This window comes from Pseudonaja textilis, chromosome Z, assembly GCF_049901715.1.
Source record: "Pseudonaja textilis isolate UNSWEBS1 chromosome Z, rPseTex1.2, whole genome shotgun sequence".
Taxonomy (NCBI): Eukaryota; Metazoa; Chordata; class Lepidosauria; order Squamata; family Elapidae; genus Pseudonaja; species Pseudonaja textilis.
Window position 1 is genome coordinate 124,624,686 of NC_142008.1, and position 18,751 is coordinate 124,643,436.

The window sequence follows — 18,751 nt, forward strand, 5'->3', positions numbered from 1 at the left end:
GAAAAATAGAAGCTTTGGTCCTAAGGAAAGTTTAGCTCTGCTTTTAGATTAGCTAGAAAGCAAGAAATCCAAATATTTCCTGCTTTCTAGCTAATCTAAATCTCCTGGCACATCAGAACAGATGCAAATTTAACAGATTTCATTGGATTTCTTGCTTTCTAGCTAATCTAAAAGCAGAGCTAAACCTTCCTTAGAACTGAAGCTTCTATTTTTCAGTGCAGACTCAGGCAATAGATGGCAGAAAGATAGATCTCTGAATGAATCTGTGATTCTGTAAGAACAGCTGATGATCGGGGTGGGGGGAAGGAAAAATAGCAACTTAGCAGGCAAGTTTGATGGCACCCATGCCAAGTAAGGAGTGACTGGTCAGGGTGGGGCAGGGCCAGCCAGTGGCGCGATTTGCCCATTCTGCGGCGTGTGGAATCCCACCCCTGGTGAGAGTGCATTTTGCGCATGCGTGTAGATCATTTCCTAAGCTGTTTCGCCCAGACAGTTGACAAGCGCTGTGCGCGGGTGCAGGCAGCATTTGAAATACCTCTTCTTTCCTGCTTTTTCAACCTCAGCTGTGCCTTGCAAAGCAGCTGAGGTTGAAAAAACAGGAAATAAAAGGACAGCCAAATACCCGGGTGGGCGGTTGAGCCAAACAGAGCATCAGGCACCAAACTGGTTTGGTGCCTGCTGCTCTTCAGAGCTACCAGGTCTATAGAACTGGGCCAAACCGGTAGCATCCCACTCCTGGATACAACTTATGAAGAATGATCGCAGAAATAGAATCTGTTGAGTTTAATGAAAAGGAGGACAAGGGGCGACATGATAGCAGTCTTCCAATATTTGAGGGGCTGCCCCAAAGGAGAGGTGGGGTGGGGGGCAAGCAATTTTCCAAAGCACCTGAGGATAGGACAGGAAGCAACAGGTGGAAACCTATCAAGGAGAGAAGCAACCTAGAATGAAGGAGAAATTTTCTGATATTAAGAACAATTAACTAGTGGAACTGCCTGCCACCAGAAATTGTGGGGCATCACTGGAGGCGTTTAAGAAAGAACCTGGACTGCCATCTGCCAGAAGTGGTGTAGGGTCTCCTTCTTGGGTGGTGGGAGGGTTGGACTAAATGACCTATAAGGTCCCTTCCAGCTCAGTTATTCTATATGAATCTGTAACGCGTATATTTAAGGCAGTGTTTTTCAACCTTGGCAACTTTAAAGCTTCCCGTTTAATTGTCTGTCCCACTTTTGATGTTGATTAATTGATTTTGTCATGGGTTATTTTTTTATCTTGGCTCAAGTCAAAGATGTATTACGTCTACTGCATTGCCGCCCTCTATTAAGTAAGTTACCCTTATCTAAAAAAAAATCTCTATATATAAAAGTGAAAGACCCTCACGCATCATCACAAAATCTCCAGAACTATCAAGTGTACAAACTTGAAATTGGGCACATTATGTTCCTCTTGGCTTCTAGGAGCTCCCTAACAAAGGATTTTTCCAAATGACCCTCAGAGCATTTAGAGTATTTCTATTATTATTATTATTATTATTATTATTATTATTATTATTATTATTATTATTATTATTATTATTATTATTATTCGTATTATTAGTATTAGTATTATTAGTATTATTAGTATTATTATTATTATTAGTATTATTGTTGTTGTTATTATTAGTATTATTAGTATTGTTATTAGTATTAGTATTATTGTTGTTATTATTATTGTTATTATTATTATTGTTGTTGTTGTTGTTGTTATTATTATTATTATTATTATTATTATTATTATTATTATTATTATCTGATGCTAAGGAGTTCGACTCCCTCTCTCCACCTGAAAAGAAATCTGCTCCAAATGCAGGGAGACCTCATAAGCCGTTGGTGGGTGGGGGGAGATGCACTCTGCACATGCTCAGAGAACCCGTTGTCCTGGAATTCTTGCTAAGATCTCCTCTGTCCTTCCAAATATTTCCATGTTATCTTGTCCCAAACCACTCTTGCCGCCAGGGGCCATTTTGGGGGGAAAACATACTCTGCATATGCTCAGGTACCCCATCCTCCTGGAATTCCTGCTAAGGACTCACTTTTGCCCCCTTCTATACAGTTGGCAAAAGCGGATCCGATGACTCCCCCAGGGACGCTGCTGCGACCACCATAAATAGGAGTCGGCGGCCAAGCACCCGAATTTGGATGGCAGGACCACGGGGAGGCTTCCATGGTCATTAAGTGGAAGAATTGGCCCTAAATCGCATTTTTTCAGTGCCGTTGTAATTTCAAACGGTCGCTATATGGAATGGTTGGAAAGGCAGTCCTTGACTTACAACAGTTCCATTTAGTGACCATTCAAAGTCGCCATGGCGCTTGAAAAAAGGGTCTGACAAACATTTTTCACACTTACGACCATTTGCAGGGTCCCACGATCTGAAATTAAGACGCTTGGCAAATGGACTCGTATTGATGACAATCGCAGCATTCCCGGGGTCATGGGATTTCTCCCCCCTCCGTTTGTGACCTTTGAACCTGGGGCTCTGTGACCATCATCAATACGAGTCCCTTGCCACGCAGTGTCCATGGGGGAAGCTGGATCCACTTAATGACTGCATCTCTGATTTAATAACACCGCCGATTCACTTCCCAACTGCGGCAAGGAGGCAGAACTCACTTAAGGAGTGTCTCGCTTAGCGACATAAGGTTTGGGCTCAATTGTGGTCGTAAACCGAGGACTGTTGCGGGAGCGCCATCGCTTTAGACTTTCAAGAAGGGATTGGACTCCCATCTGTCAGAAATGGTGTAGGGTCTCCCGCTTGGGCGGGGGGTTGGACTAGATGGCCTATAAGGTCCCTTCCAACTCCGATTACCTGTTATCTGACTAGCTGTAGCACAAAATGGCCTGGCCGTTACTAGGCAGGGAAGCATCGAAAAAGCAGGGGTGCCTTTGGGCTCAAGAGTGCCGATGCGGGTGTGTGTGCATGTGTTTGTATTTGTGCATTTGGGACCATACAAATACAGACACCTACGTGTGCCAATGCAAGTGTGCAAAATTTGCCTTCCTACCACAAGGCAAGGCTACCTTCTAACAGGCAGGGGCTGCCTTTGGGCTCGAGCGTGCCGGGGCGTGTGTGTTGCACGTGTGTGCATTGGTGTAAAACATGCAAAGTCGTAAACGGGGGCGGGGTAGCCGCCTGAACGTCAGGTATGCCCTTGGGCCGGAGTCTGCCGGTGTGTTTGTGTGCCTGCGTGAGCGCACGGGTGCACCTATGCCTGTGCACCTGGGCTTGAGTATGCCAGTGTATGAGTGTGTGTTTGTGCACGTGCAAACGGGCAAAACTGCTTTCCTACCATAAGGCAAGTGGCGCCTTCTTAAAAGGCAGGGAGTGCATTGGGGCTCAAGCGTGCCAGTGTGTGTGTGTGTGTGTGTGTGTGTGTGTGTGATTTACATGCGTGCATACGCATTGGTGTAAACGTGCAAAATAGCACAAGGCATGGAGGAAGGGGGCAGCTTTCTAAGGCAGGCGTGCACTTGGAAGGGCGTCTGCCGGCGCCTTTGTGTTTGTGTGAGTGTGTGTGTGTGTGTGCGCGCGCGTATAAGCGCACCTGTGTAAATGTGCACACTGGGCAGGCATCCGCGGTGGCACCAGCTCCAATGTCGCTGGCTGTCGTACTGAGTTTTGCGGGGAGACAGTTGCCATGGCGATGGCTGAAGGGCCACCCCAGGCAGCCGGAGATGATGTGACAGGGAGGCTGGGTGTTGTGGGGGAAGAGGGAGGGAGGGGGGACACACGACAGCCAGCACCCCCTTTTGGAAAAGACCCCCAAAAATCCCCCAGCACCCTTGCAAGGAGGGAGAGGTGTGGAAGCACAGCGGGGGGGAAGGAACCGGCCTTCTTCGTCTTTGCCCGCCCCCAGGCTGGCTGGGGACTCTGGGATCTGTAGTCCGTGCCAGTGGGGAAAGGAGGGGCTCGGGCAACGCGTGGGCTGATCCCTTGCATCCCTGCCCCCCCTCATCTAAAGGTAAAATTTCCCACCTCCCCCGACATAGGCGGTCCACAACTTACAACCAACAACCGAGCACCAACATTTCTGTCGCTGAGCGAGACAGCCGTTCCATGAGTGTTTTGGGCCCCCATTTTACCGCCTTCCTGGCTGCATTTCTTCACTAAAGCCCCTGCAGTCGTTCCCCTTAGCAAGCTGGCGTTGTTGTTAAGGGAATCACTGCAGTCGCTAAGCGAGTCATACAGTTGTTAAGTGAATCGCTGGCTACTCCCGTTGATTTCGCTCATTGGGGGGGTCGCAAAAGGGGATCGGGTGAGCCCCGGGATGCTTGAAAACCATCATAAATACGAAACGGTTGCCGAGCATCCGAATTCTGACCCGTTGCAACGGTGGTTAAGTGTGAAAAATGGCCCTAAGCCCCCCACTTTTTTTCAGCGCAGCTAGAAGGCTGAACCGTCACTAAATAGAACGGTCGTAAGTCGAGGACGGTCTGTCAAGAAATCCTCCCCCAAAGCAGGCTTACTGATGATGTAATAGTCCTGGTTGGACTTGAACTCGTGGCCCCAGAGGTTGGGACTGTATTCCTGGAACTTGATGGTGAAGCGCATGTCGTGTTCGGGCCGGTCGCAGGTGAGGAGCAGGTTGGGGGTGCGCAGGATCTCGCAGCGCTCGGCCTGCTCGGTCTGGACCAGGTACAACTTATAGTATTCGTAGTCCTTGGTGGAGAATGGGCCCAGGGGTACGGAGCCGGGGCAGATGAGGTCCAAGCGGTCCCCAATCTGGGGGTACAAGACATAGCCCCCCTCATTCTGGAACCTGCAGGGAGAGAAGAAGCAGCCCATCAGCCCGACAAGAGATTAACCACAGGTTAACAGAGCCAGAAGGGGGCATGGAGGTCATCTAGTCCAACCCCCCCTACTCCCATTCCAAAAAAAAATGGCCTGTCCAGTTTCTTCTGGAAAACCTCCAGCGTTGGAGCACCCACAGCTTCTGAAGGGAAACCACACGCTGTTTCTACAGATTAACAGAATTGGAAGGGAGCTTGGAGGTCATCCAGCCCAACCCCATTACAAAAGTGGACACTTTATCCCATTCCAGACCAACGCCAGACTCTTCTCGAAAACCTCCAGGGTTGGAACAGCCACAACTTCTGGAGGAAAGCCACTCCCAATGATTCTACAGATTAACAAGGGATCTTGGAGATCATCTAGTCCAACCCCCCCGTCCAAGCAGGAGACCCCAGCCTATTTCTGACCTACCGTAGGGATGAAGCTTCCATGCAAACAGGGAGAAATCTAGGTGCTAAATTCCACTTGGAAGCAACAGGTAGTTCTTGACTTATAACAGTTCATTTAGTGACCGTTTGATGTTGGAACGGCAGTAAAAAAAAGTGACTTAGGGCTGTTTTTCATACTTACGACCGTCGCAGTGTCACCATAGTCATATAATCAAAATTCAGGCAATTGACTCGTATTTATACGGTTGTAGTGCTCTGGGGTCATGTGATTCACTTTTGCAACCTTCAAAGGGGAAGCCAGATTCACTTAACGACCATGTGACTAACCTAACAACCGCAGTGTTTCACTGTGGCAAAAAAGGTCATAAGACGGAACCAATTTGACCAATGTCTCACTTAGCAACATCAATTTGGGGCGCAATTGTGGTACTCGATTTATGATCAAAATTTTCAGTCCCTAACCAATGGGGTCGCAAAGCGAGCATTTATGTGTCCAGACCCAATTTTACCAAGATTTTTTTTACCTTGAGACGTTAAATGAATCGTGTGGTTCTTAAGTGAATCATGTGGCCGTTAAGTGAACCTAGCTTCCCCAATCGACTCTGTTGATGGGAAGCCGGCTGGGAGGGTCACAAAACACAACTCCATGTGTGTAAAGTGATACAACCGTTCTGAATGCCAGTCAGTGGCCAAGCCCCCGAATTGTGATTGTGCGACGGTCGTAACTTCGAGGACAGGTTGGAAGTCCCCTTTTCCCCCCCAAAAAAAGTCAGAATTCTGAAGTGTCAGGACATAAATGGGACATTTGTACTGTGTCTCCTTTCTACCAAAGGCCGTGAATGTCTCCCATGGGAAAAAAAAATGGGATTTTTCTCTCTCTTGTTTTCAGTGAAGTCTGTTTATTTATTTTCCCAAATCCCCACTTCAAAAATAAGGAAAACGGGATCCAGGAAGCGAAGGAAAACACACTGGGGTTGTTTGGAAAACTCTAAGGAGCCGTTTGTCTGCTTCCCTGAAGGGATCAAAATCGGATTCAAACCAGATTCTGTTTGGTGGGGAAAACTACCCGATCTGTGATCTCTCGTTGTTTTCTTACAGACGTTTTATGACCCAACTAGAGAACGTCATCAATGCTGGAAAGGAAGGAGGGGTTGTGGAGAGGAGGAGGAGGAGGAGGAGGAGGAGGACTGTGGGGTCCTTGGTGTTCTCTGAGCTTGGTAGTTTTCTTCCAGACATTTCATTACCAAACTAGGGAATCTCATCAGAGCTAGAAGGGAGAGAGGTTTGGTCTCTGTTTATATATGAAACATTTGCAAGAAAACCAAAGAGCACCAAGTATCCCTCAGTTCCTCCTCCTCCTCCTCCTCCTCCTCCTCCTCCTCCTCCTCCTCCTCCTCCTCCTCCTCTTCTTCCAATCCTCCTCCCTTCCAGCACTGATGAGGTTCCCTAGTTGGGTCATGAAATATCTGCAAGAAAACCACCAAGCTGAGAGAGCGCTAAGGACCCTACAGTCCTCCTCCACTTCCTCCTCCTCCTCCTCCTCCTCCTCCTCCTCCTCCTCCTCCTCCTCCTCCTCTTCTTCTTCTTCCAATCCTCCCTTCTAGCACTGATGATGTTCCCTAGTTGGGTCATGAAACGTCTGCAAGAAAACCACCCCTAGCTCCAAACCCCACAAGGACTCCTCAATTCAACCCTGAGCTACAAATATTCTCTCCTATCCGATTTTATTTCGCTTTTCAGTTGGAGGGGTAAAACCTGAATTTGGGAAAAGACTCCATGAAGCCGTGTGGCTGGGCAGACCTCACTCCTTGCCTTCCTTCCAAAAGGAAGGCGTGGCAGCTGTTTCAAATGGAAAACCTCGTTATACCTGTTCAGCTCCATCAGATCAGGCGCGGGGGGCTGTGTGTGCGTGTGTGTGTGTGTGTCTGTGAGAAACTCACCCTCCCACCAACCCTTCCAACCTTTTAAAAGCCATTGCTCAACTTTTCCCACCCATATTTATCTATCTACCACTTTGCTCCGATCTACAATCGCAGGTGTTTTTTTTTAAAAAAAACGGAGTTGCATCCTTGGATGAACAGGTGAGATTAATCTGCGAAATAGAAAAAAACAAACAAACAAACCCTAGCGAGGCAGAAGTGACTTACCTGTCAGAAACCACAAAGTATATTGGAAACAAGAACAGCTCGCTTATAAGAAAAAAACAAACCCAAAATCCACATGGCACGGAAGTAGACTTTTTGCAAGATACCCATAGGGATGAGATGCTACCGGTTCACACCGGTTCAAGCGAACCGGTTGTTAATTTTATGGCCAGTTTGGCGAACCAGCAAATCCCGCCCTTGGCTGGCCCCCACCCAAACCTGCCCCTCCCCTTCCACGAGTCCTTGCAAGGCCCATTTTGGATCTCAAGTAAGTGCAGGGCCCTTAGGGGGGCTCAGAACTTCCAGAAGGCCAGAAACGGGGTTGTTTCCAGCCTCCGGAGCCCGGGGAGGCTGTGTTCGCCCTCCCGGAGGGTCGAGGAAAGTGCCCCCAGGTTGGAGCAGGAGGCCTACTAGGCCACGCCCATCCTGACCACACCCACCCAGCCAACCGGGCAGAGAACCGATTGTTAATATATATTTTGAAGCCCCCTGCCCCCCCCCATTGAAACCACCCCCCAAAAAAAAATATTTAACCGACGGATTCATTTGGATCGAAGATGCAAACTTCCAAGGAAGTTTTTGGAGCGGTTCTTTCCAGATTCATCCTAGCCAAAAGGAGGCCCGAGGAGAAAAACCCACAGACAAAATCTAAAAATGGTTGAGCGGTGCAGCCGAAAACCCAGAGTGTGTTTTTCCCTCTCCAGGGTGTGTAATTCTCCGCTGCATCTGCCTTTAATTTAGTTTCTTGGTTACCGGCTTGCTCGCAGCAGGCAGCGGGCTCTTCCCTCGGCCACCCGCTCCCCCCCCTCTTCGCCCCCAAACCCAAAGCATTCCAACCTGTTGACATTTGACCCCCAGAGCCGCCTGGGACACATCAGCTGCCAAATGAGATAATAGCATGGGGGGGGGATAAGTGGGGCGGGACAGGCTGGAGGGACGGGGAAGCAGAGGAGAGATGGAGTGCGGGGGGGAGTGAGGGGCCGGCTTCGGCCAGAGACCGGCGGCCTACCTAGCAGGGTTGTAGGGAGGATGGAGGTGGACAAAGGTGTGATTTGTGGCTGAGTAGTGTAGCCGGGAAAGGGGGTTGGACTAGATGACCTTCCACCTCTAGGATTCCATGACCTTTCGAGAGCAATCAAGCCTCATGGCTGCATCCCGGTAGTCCTCGACTTACGACCACATTTAAATAATGCAGGGAATCCTCAACTTATGATCATATTTAATAAATGCAGGGAGTCCTCGACTTACGACCACATTTCATAAATGCAGGAAATCCTCAACTTATGACCACAATGGAGCCCAACATTTCTGGTGCTCAGTGAGACAGTTGTTAAGGGAGCTTTGTCCCATTTTACGACCTTTCTCGCCACAGGTGTTGAGTGAATCACGGCAGTTGTTACATTACGAACATGGTTATTAAGTGAATCTGGCTTGTTTGGAAGACCGCAAAAGGGGATCATGTGACCCCGGGGACATGGCGACTGTCGTAAGTATGAACCAGCTGCCAAGTGTCTGAATTTTGATCGCGTGGCCGTGGAGAGGCTGCCATAATCGTTAAGTGTGAAAAACAGTTGTAAGACTCATTTCCCAGTGCCGTTGGACCTTTGAACAGCCACTAAACGAACCGTTGTAACTCAAGGACCACTTGTAATTCCCCCTCCCCCTGCTTCAAGACAGGCTATTCTTTCAAATTTAGCTCATCCATTCGGGGATAAAAGTCGATTGAATGATCAAGTTTATTAAAATACTAGCTCGATCCCTGTGCTTCCCTTCGAAACCATACGGTGCGGCTTTGTTTTGGGGGAGGAAAATAAGAGGGGAAAATATCTGCCTCTGCCTACCAGCATCCATCTGGCTAGTGTCCTGTGAGTGTGTGAGAGAGTTGAGGGCTGTTTGGAAACTGAAACAGTATTTGCTGTGTGAGCAAGAAGGAGACAGCAAGGAGCCTGGGCGTGGCTTAGCTCAACTGTTCTGTACTAAAGGTGCTTGGTGCTCTGAAACTGAGACTCCTCTGCTTGTGTTTTGCATTTGGAAGAGATTTCTTTCCAGGTGGAGAAGGGGAGTAGAACTCCTTAGCATCAGAGCCTGTTGATAATAATACAGGATAATAATAATAATACTCTAAATGCTCTGAGCGTCATTTCGGAGAATCCTTTCTTAGGGAGCCGCTAGAAGCCGAGAGGAACAGACGTGCCCAATTTCAAGTTTGTAGGCTTAATGGTTCTGGAGATTTTTGTGATGATATAGATGAATAGAAGATTCTATCTATTTAAAAAAAAAAACAAATTCCCTTCGATTCTGTCACTCGGAAAGGAAATCCCACCCAGAAAGAACCAGCCAGCTCTGATTTTGAGAAGAGATCATCGGACATCCATTCGTAGGAAATAATATAGGGTTTCCTGCTTAAGCAGGGGGTTGGACTAGAAGATCTCCAGGGTCTCTTCCAACTCTTCTGGCCCATTCCAAATCTGACCCATTTGTTTCCAAGTTGTAACCTGGAGATTTTCGGACAAGTCGGATGCCAACCACACAATCACACTCTTACCCATGGTGGCGGCAGGGAGGCTGCTGGGGCTTATGGGCCCAGAACCTCCTCTTCCCTCCCTGCAACTTCACCCCCTTCCCCCCACCCCCAAAAACACCAGGCTGTGAAAACAAGGACCTTTGACCGCCCCCGCCCCCCTCGCCCCTCAAGCGTTCTCACTCAGCAGCGGAGAAGAAACACAAACTTAAGAAAACAGCTGAGGCAGCAATCTTGTATGGCTGGCTGCTACTAACCTCCCACCTACCCCCCCTTCCCCTCGCCTCCCTTGGATGTGGACCCTGCCCAGAGCTTAGCCTGCAAGATGGAGGATGCGGGGCACGGGGGGGGGCGGGGGGAGACAGGAAACAGGGACTGGGTGGTGGGTGGGTGTGTTTTTTTCCCCCCCCCCAACCAGCTGCTGTTGAGCAACGTTGGTCTGGATTTCCACCAGGTCTAACCGGAAAAGTGGAAGATGATGGGGGTAATAGACCCCCCCTCCCCTACCATTGGAGACCCCGCTCCCCAGACTGGAAAAGAAGCAAACCCGCAGAAAATAGAATAGAATTATATTGGAATAGAGAACAGAGAATAGAATAGAATAGAACAGAATACAGAATAGAATAGAATGTAGAATAGAATAGAATATTAGAATAGAATAGAATAGAATAGAATAGAATAGAATAGAATAGAATAGAATAGAATAGAATAGAATAGAATAGAATAGAGAACAGGAATAGAATAGAATAGAATAGAATAGAATAGAATAGAATAGAATAGAATAGAATAGAATAGAATAGAATAGAATAGAATAGAACAGAACAGAACAGAACAGAATAGAATAGAACCATGTTGGAATATAGAATAGAATAGAACAGAACCATATTGGAACATAGAATAGAATAGAACAGAATTTGAGAATAGAATAGACTAGAATAGAATTAGAAATACTGTAGAATAGAATAGAGAATAGGAATAGAAGAGAATAGAATATAGAATAGAATAGAATAGAATAGAATAGAATAGAATAGAATAGAATAGAATAGGAATAGAATAGAATATAGAACAGAATAGAATAGAATCATATTGGAATATAGAATAGAATAGGATAGGATAGGATAGGATAGGATAGGATAGGATAGGATAGGATAAGATAGAATAGAACAGAATTTTAGAATAGAATTAAAAATACTGTAGAATAGAATAGAGAATAGGAACAGAATAGAATAGAATATAGAACAGAATAGAATAGAATATAGAATAGAATTAGAAATACTGTAGAATAGAATAGAGAACAGGAATAGAATAGAATATAGAATAGGAATAGGAATAGGAATAGAATAGAATAGAATAGAATAGAATAGAATAGAATAGAATAGAATAGAATAGAATAGAACAGAACCATATTGGAACATAGAATAGAATATAGAATAGAATAAACTAACAGAGTTGGAAGGGACCTTGGAGGTCTTCTAGTCCAACCCCCTGCCTAGGCAGGAAACCCTACACCACTTCAGACAAAGGGTTATCCAACATCTTTTTACAAACTTCCACTGTTGTAGCCTCCACAGCTTCTAGAAGAGAGACCTGTGAGGGGGGTGGGTCTAAAATCAGCAGCCCTGGACCGGAAGGGAATCAAGGAGAGGAGGACCGTTCTAGAAGGAAGGAGGGGATTTCTGGAATCTGAGGACAATTAACTAATGGAACTGCTTCCCCCCCAGAAGTTGTGGGCGCTCTGTTCCCTGGAAGTTTTGAAGAAGAGACCGGACAATCACTTGTCTGAGACGGTATAGATTCTCCTGCTTGAGCAGGGGGTTGGACTAGAAGACCTCCAAAGTCCCTTCCAGCTCTATTCTGCTTATTGTTAGGAAGGAAGGAAGGAAGGAAGGAAGGAAGGAAGGAAGGAAGGAAGGAAGGAAGGAAGGAAGGGGGAAAGAGAAAGAGAGGCAGAGAGAGAGAAAGGAAGGAAGGAAGGAAAGAGAGAAAGAGAGAGAAAAAGAGAGAAAGAGAGAGAAAAGAAAGAAAAGAAAAGAAAGAAAGAGGGAGGGGAGGGAGGATGGAAGGAAAAGGAAAGGAAGAAAGGACAAAGAAGAGAGGAGAGGAGAAGAGAAGAGAAGAGAAGAGGAAGAGGAAGAGGAAGAGGAAGAGAAGAGGAAGAGAAGAGAAGAGGAAGAGGAAGAGAAGAGGAAGAGAAGAGAAGAGAAAAGAAGAGAAGAGAGAAGAGAAGAGAAAGAAAGAGAAGAGAAGAGAAGAGAAGAGAAGAGAAGAGAAGAGAAGAGAAGAGAGAGAGAAGAGAAGAGAAGAGAAGAGGAAGAGAGGAGAGGAGAGAAGAGAAGAGAAGAGAAGAGAGAGAAGAGAAGAGAAGAGACCTGGAATTAAGGAGGAACTTCCTAACAGGACAATTAACCAGTGGAACAGCCTGCCACCAGGATTCTGGGGGTTGAAGTCCAACCTCTCTTAAAGTTGGTGAGATTGAGAAGCAGCCGGGTCTGGTCTGTTAGTTGGAACCAAGCCCAGGGGGGAAAAAGCAGCCGAATGATCCCAGAGGACAAATTTAGATTCTTGGATCTCTTTCTTGGAAAGATTCCCGGTCCTTCCGGCCAAGACAACTGGGCAAGCAGAGCCAAACTATCTCCAAAAAAAAAAAAAGTAATAAAAGCTATTAAGATAACAGTGGCATGAGAACAAAATCGCACGAGGCACCGACACCCTTCAAGGCAACCCGAGTTTGTCAAGATTTGTCGTTCGGGGTTGACAGGGGTGGCGGGAGGTCTAGTTCCTGAGAAGGTTCCAGAAGGAGAGAGTCCCTTGAGGGAGCGGGCCTTGGTGGAAATACTTCTGAGGGGAACGGTCTGGATTTTAGAAACTCCTACGGCCATCCAAGACACCCACAAGGTCACAGGGGAGAGAGAACATGCCGTAATAAATGTCCAGGCGAGACGGGGAAGAGGTGTTGACGAGCAAGAGTTGAGGGCCTCCATATCTCAAAGGCGTTGCTGGAATGCTTGAGGTCAGAAGGAAAATAGTTATGGCAACGGTTCTCAAGCGCCACCCATTGAAGAGGGGTGGACTTCGACTCCCAGAATCCCCCAGCCTGGAAGCAACTGTAAGATAGACGGACTTCAACTCCCAGAATCCCCTAGTCAGCCAGAAACTGTAAGATAGATGGACTTCAACTCCCAGAATCCCCTAGTCAGCCAGAAACTGTAAGATAGATGGACTTCAACTCCCAGAATCCCCCAGCCTGGAAGCAACTGTAAGATAGATGGACTTCAATTCCCAGAATCCCCTAGGAGGCTAGAAACTATAGGATAGGTGGACTTCAACTCCCAGAATCCCCTAGGCAGTCAGCAACTGTAAGATAGATGGACTTCAACTCCCAGAATCCCCTAGTCAGCCAGAAACTGTAAGATAGATGGACTTCAACTCCCAGAATTCCTTAGGAGGCTAGAAACTATAGGATAGGTGGACTTCAACTCCCAGAATCCCCTAGGCAGCCAGAAACTGTGAGAGAAGTGGACTTCTACTCCCAGAATCCCCCAGCCAGGGTTTTCTTGAAAATAAACTGTGGACTTAAGTCAAGGTCTAGCTGAAAAGGCAGAGGGCTTCCTTGAAAATAACTCCATCAAAAAAAGAAAAATTAAAAGAACAAAAAAGAAATCAAATTCTGGGAAAAGATTTAAGATTTAAGTCCTCAACTTACAACTGTTCCTTTAGTGACCGTTCCAAGTAGCAATGCGCTGAAAAAGGTGACTTATGACTGTTTTTCACACTTACGACCATTTCAGCCTCCCCTGGGGATCACGTGATCTAAATTCGGACGCTTGGCCATTGACTCGTATTTACGATGGTCGCCGTGTCCTACGTGATCCACTTTTGCGACCGACTGACGAGCCGAATCCGTGGGGGAAAAAAACAGGTTCGCTTAGCAACCGTGTTGCTACCTTAATAATGGCAGTGATTTGCTTAGCAAAGGCAGCCAGAAAGGTCGCAAAATGGGACAAAGCTTCACTTAACTGCCTCGCTTAGCAACAAGAGATTTTGGGCTCAATTGTGGTCGTAAGTCAAGGACTTCCTGTACCAGCAATTGCTAAAATGGCAAAAGAAAACAAAACGTTTAAAATGAGTTGATCAAAGGGCATCAAGGAAAAATTATTTTAATATAACTTTTAAAATTATAAAATTTTAAAATTTTAAAGAGGTCATCTAGTCCAACCCCCCACTCCAGCAAGGAGACTTTTATAGAATCATGGAATAACAGAACTGGAGGGACCGTGGAGGTCATTTAGTCCAACCCACCCACCCCCGCTCCGTCAGGAGACCCTTACGGAATGACAGAATAACAGAGTTGGATGGAGGCCATCTAGTCCAACCACTTACTCCAGCAGGAGACCCTTATAGAATCATGGAATAACAGAACTGGAAGGGACCTTGGAGGTCATCTAGTCCAACCCACCCGCTCCAGCAGGAGATCCTTACAGAATCATAGAAGACTTACAACCGCTCGTTTACTGACCATTTAAATCTAAAACAGCACTTCTAAAAAGTAGCTTTTTGACTGGTTTTCACACTTAAAGTTTGGGTGCTGACTCATATTCATGATGGTTACGGTATCCTGGGGGAGGGGGTGTCACGTGATTTGACGAGCAAAATCCATGGGGGGGGAAAGAAAACCACCCAGATTCACTTAACAACCGTGTGGCTAACTTAATAACTGCGGCCAGAAAGTTGGTAAAGTGGGGCAAAACTTCCCTGAAGGACCACCTCGCTTAGCGACAGAAATGTTGGGCTCCCGCACCATCATAATTCGAGGACTTCCTGGATTTGGAAGCGAGACAGCCGAGGTCTGAAGTGGACGCCAACAACGCAGAGGGAAAAAGGCAGAGAAAATGGAAGCCATGTTTTCCTTCTGGCTTCGGGGCTGAAAAAAACATAAGAGATTCCGCACTGGAGTCCTCGAAAGAACCGACGCATTAAAAGCCGATGAATTAAAAGAGGAATCAAGCGAAAAAAAGTAGAGGAAGAGGAGGAGGAGGAGGAGGAGGAGGAAGAGGAGGAGGTCTGTTCTTAGTGATTTTTCGGTCTTGGCAAACCTGGTTTGGACTTCATTTCCCAGAATTCCTCAGCCAGCATTTGAGGAATGTGGGATCCTTGGTGATCTCTGAGCTTGGTGGTTTTCTTGCAGACATTTCGTGACCCAACTAGGTAACATCATCAGTGTTAAGATGGGTTTGCAGGGAGGAGGAGACTGGACTGCCATTTGTCAGAAATGGTGTAGAGTCTCCCACTTGGGCAGGGGGTTGGACTAGATGACCTACAAGGTCCCTTCCAACTCCGATGATCTGTTATCTGTTAAAAATCTGTGGATTGCTTTTCAGTTCAGAATCAGATCATCCCACGGACTGAAAAATAGCTGCGGGGACCCCAAATTTGCAATAAAATAAAATAAAATTATTGAAGACAAAGAAGGAAAGGTGGCAGATCAGGTAATCCTGGAGTTACGACCGCTGACTGAGCAATGACAGATGGTCCAGAAGGTCTTTTAAGAGACCGTCGTAAGTGTGTGAAAAACGGCCACGTTGCTTTTTTCATTGCCGTTGTAATGAAAGGGAAAAGGTTTGCAGTTTTATTAAGACTCTGTGTGTGTGTGTGTGTGTGTGTGTGTGTGTGTGTGTGTGTGTGTGTGTAAGAGAGAGAGAGATTAGAGTGAGAGAGATGATATAGATAGATAGATAGATAGATAGATAGATAGATAGATAGATAGATAGATAGATAGATAGATAGAGACAGATAGCTAGTGAAAGAGAGGGAGAGGTTAGAGGGAGTGAGATGATAGATAGATAGATAGATAGATAGATAGATAGATAGATAGATAGATAGATAGATAGATAGAGATAGCTAGTGAAAGAGAGGGAGAGAGATGATAGAGAGAGAAATATTAGAGGGAGAGATGAGAGACAGTGAAAGAGAGAGAGATTAGAGAGAGATTAAAGATAGATAGATAAATTGATTGACTGATTGATTGATGACAGATGATAGACGATAGACAGACAGATAAGCAGGTAAGAAGGTAGATAGCTATAAAGGCCGACTCTGTGTCTACGCACAAAAATCTAATTCAAAAACCCTTTTCCCAACATCCACGGGTCGATTGCAACTGATTAAAAAGAAGAAGAAGAAGAAAAACGGCAGGCTCTCAAACCACTGGGCCAAGCGAAGGGGATTTTTAGCTTGTAAATAAATGATCTGGGGTTATGACTGAACAAAGAGCGGGCCATGTTTGCTGAGAATATCAAACGGTTCCAGGCTCTAAAATTGAATTAAAAAACGATTGCCAAGGGTTGCTAATGCACGTCTGGGGTCCAGGGATGTGAAATTAAATTAAATTAAATTAAAATAATACCTTAAACTAAAGTAAATTAAATGAATTGAAATAAATTAAATTAAAATAAATAAAAACTAAAAAAAAATACCAGTATAAAATATAAAAACTAAACTGAGCTAAAATAAATAAAATGAAAAATGAAAATAAAATAAAACAGTAATAAATGAAATTAAAATAAAATAACATAGTAACAAATGAAGTAAATAATCAAATAAAACATAAAGAAATGAAATAAGAAATAAAATAAAAACCAGCAAAGGAAAGGAAATAAAAATTTAAAAAAGAAATCAAATCAAGATGGAATAATGAAATAAATCCAATCAATAAAAAAGAGGGGGAAATGAAATAAAGTGAAATGAAATAAAAATAATAAATATTTTGATGACCAGAGATATAAAATAAATAGAAAATAAATAGAATAAAAGAAAAAGAAAATAATGACATCGGGATAAAATAAAAAATTGGAAGAAATTAAATGAAAATCAAATCAGATACGAACTCCAATCCGATCCAACAGTACAATAAGAAATCAATTCAATTAAAATCCAAAAAAATCCAATCAATAAGACAAAATTAAAAAAAGAACAAATAAAAATTTAAGAATAAAAAAAAAACGAAAGAAGAAATGAAAGAAAATTTTAAAAAATGAAATGAAATGAAATAAATTTAATGCCCGTCGATCGGAGCTGGTGAAAAAGAGAAGCTGAGGTAACGGCAGGACACAAGATGAAAATTTCCTCGCTGATATTTGGTGTAGAAAAAGCCAGATCTGGAATTCTTTTATGGAAGGAAATTGAAATTTGTGACTGATTGTGAGGTGTGTTTCTTCTCACAGGTTTGCGTTTCACACACCGAGTTTAATTCACATTTTGTTTCTCAGCCTCTGTCAATTTAAGACAAGGTGGGACTTCAACTCCCAGAATTCCCCAGCCAGCTTTGCTTTGCTCTGCTTCGCTTTGCTGACTGGGGAATTCTGGGAGTTGAAGTCCCACCCATCTTTAAAGTGACCGAGGTCGAAACGGTGAATAGTCTTCGACTTATGACCACAACGGAGTCCAAAATTTCCATCACTAAGCGAGACATTGTTTCAGGGAGTCAAGGACTTGACGTATGGCCCCATTGAGCCCAGAATTTCCGTGGCAAAGCCAGGCACGTTGTTAAGCGAGCCCGGCCCCGCTTTATGACTTTTCTCGCCCCCTGCTGTTCTTAAGAGAGTCCTTCTGTTCTTAAGCTCATCTGGCTTCCCCCACGGACTTGGAAGCTTGCCAAAGGGGACCGTGTGACCCCCCACACACACCAGGGACGTGGTAACTGTCATAAGTACGAGTCGGCGGCCAAAGGGTCTGAATTTTGGCCAGGCGATGGCAGCGACAGCCGTTAAGTGTGAAAACTGATCCTGAGTCGCTTTTTTACGGAGCTGACATAAGTTCGGTCGCTCAATGAACTGTCATAAATCGAGGACGAGCTGGATTGAGCCCTAAAGCTTCAGGCTGGATTGGGGGGAAGCCTGATCCAGTGGGGGCTCCCCCAAATCCCCTTCTGTGCCGCTCCCTGCCACTCACACGTATGGAACACGCTAAGGAGGCCCCCTTCCCGACCCGCCCCTCAGGCCAGTCTTCCAGTTGCCGTAGTAACTAATGATGGAGCGGTTGCTAATTGATGGAGGGGCCCAGAGGGAGGACTGGCCTGGTTGGGGAGGGGGCTAGCGTACCCAGGCTGTGCCCCCTCTCCCCTCCCCTCCCCACCGGCCCCCTGCCCCTGCCCCACTCCCGCAAAAGGGGTCAGGGGCTCTGCTGGAATTAGAGGAGGGGGGAGAGAGAGGAGATGAAATGGAAAGTGACAGCTCAGGAAAGGAGTTAATGAGCAGCGGGGAGAGGAGGGAGGGAGCACGCGGTGTTGCGGGGGGCGGGGGGAGAACTCTCCCCGGCCCAAGCGGAGTGTGGAGTGGGGTCAAATTCCAGCCTCAGGGACCCATGTCCCCCCAAACACCTGGCCACGGGCCCTCCTGCCCTCCGGATGTTTTGGGGTTCCACTCCTCAGAGCCCGCCTCAGGCTGGGAGGGAGCGAGGGAGGCAGGGGTCCCCGAGCCCCCAGCCCCGGGGTCAGAGAAGAGTGGGGGCGCTTGGCCCAGATGGAAAGGTCCCCCAAGTGAGGCTCCCAGCTGGCTGTGTGTTTCTCCAACCAGGGGCCCTTCGAATGGCTGGAAGGCCCAAGTCAGTGTGCGAGGAGGGGGTCCCCTTGGCAACTGCAGCCCCCCTTCCTTCCATCTTTTTCTTTCTGACTCTTTCTCCTTCCTCCCTTCCTTTTCTCTCTCGTTGTTTCTTTCTCCTTCTTTCTTTCTCTCTCTTTTCCTTTTTTTTTTTCTTTCTTTTTTCTTTCTTCCCCTCTCTATAATTCTTTCCCTTCCTTCTCTCTTCTTACTTCCTTTTCCTTCTCTCTCATTCCCTTTTCTTCACTCTCCTTCCTTCCTTCTCTTTTTCTCTT

The 18,751-nt window shown here is 46.1% G+C and overlaps 1 protein-coding gene across 1 annotated transcript in view; it reads right to left on the reverse strand.

Annotated features, from left to right (window-relative positions):
- EFNB3 (ephrin B3) overlaps positions 1–18,751 on the reverse strand; it is a 65,088-nt gene that overhangs the window by 11,132 nt on the left and 35,205 nt on the right. Inside the window, exon 2 of the mRNA XM_087918225.1 lies at positions 4,504–4,796. Within this exon, the coding sequence (XP_087774351.1) occupies positions 4,504–4,796 (293 nt within the window). The remainder of the gene's footprint in view (positions 1–4,503; positions 4,797–18,751) is intronic.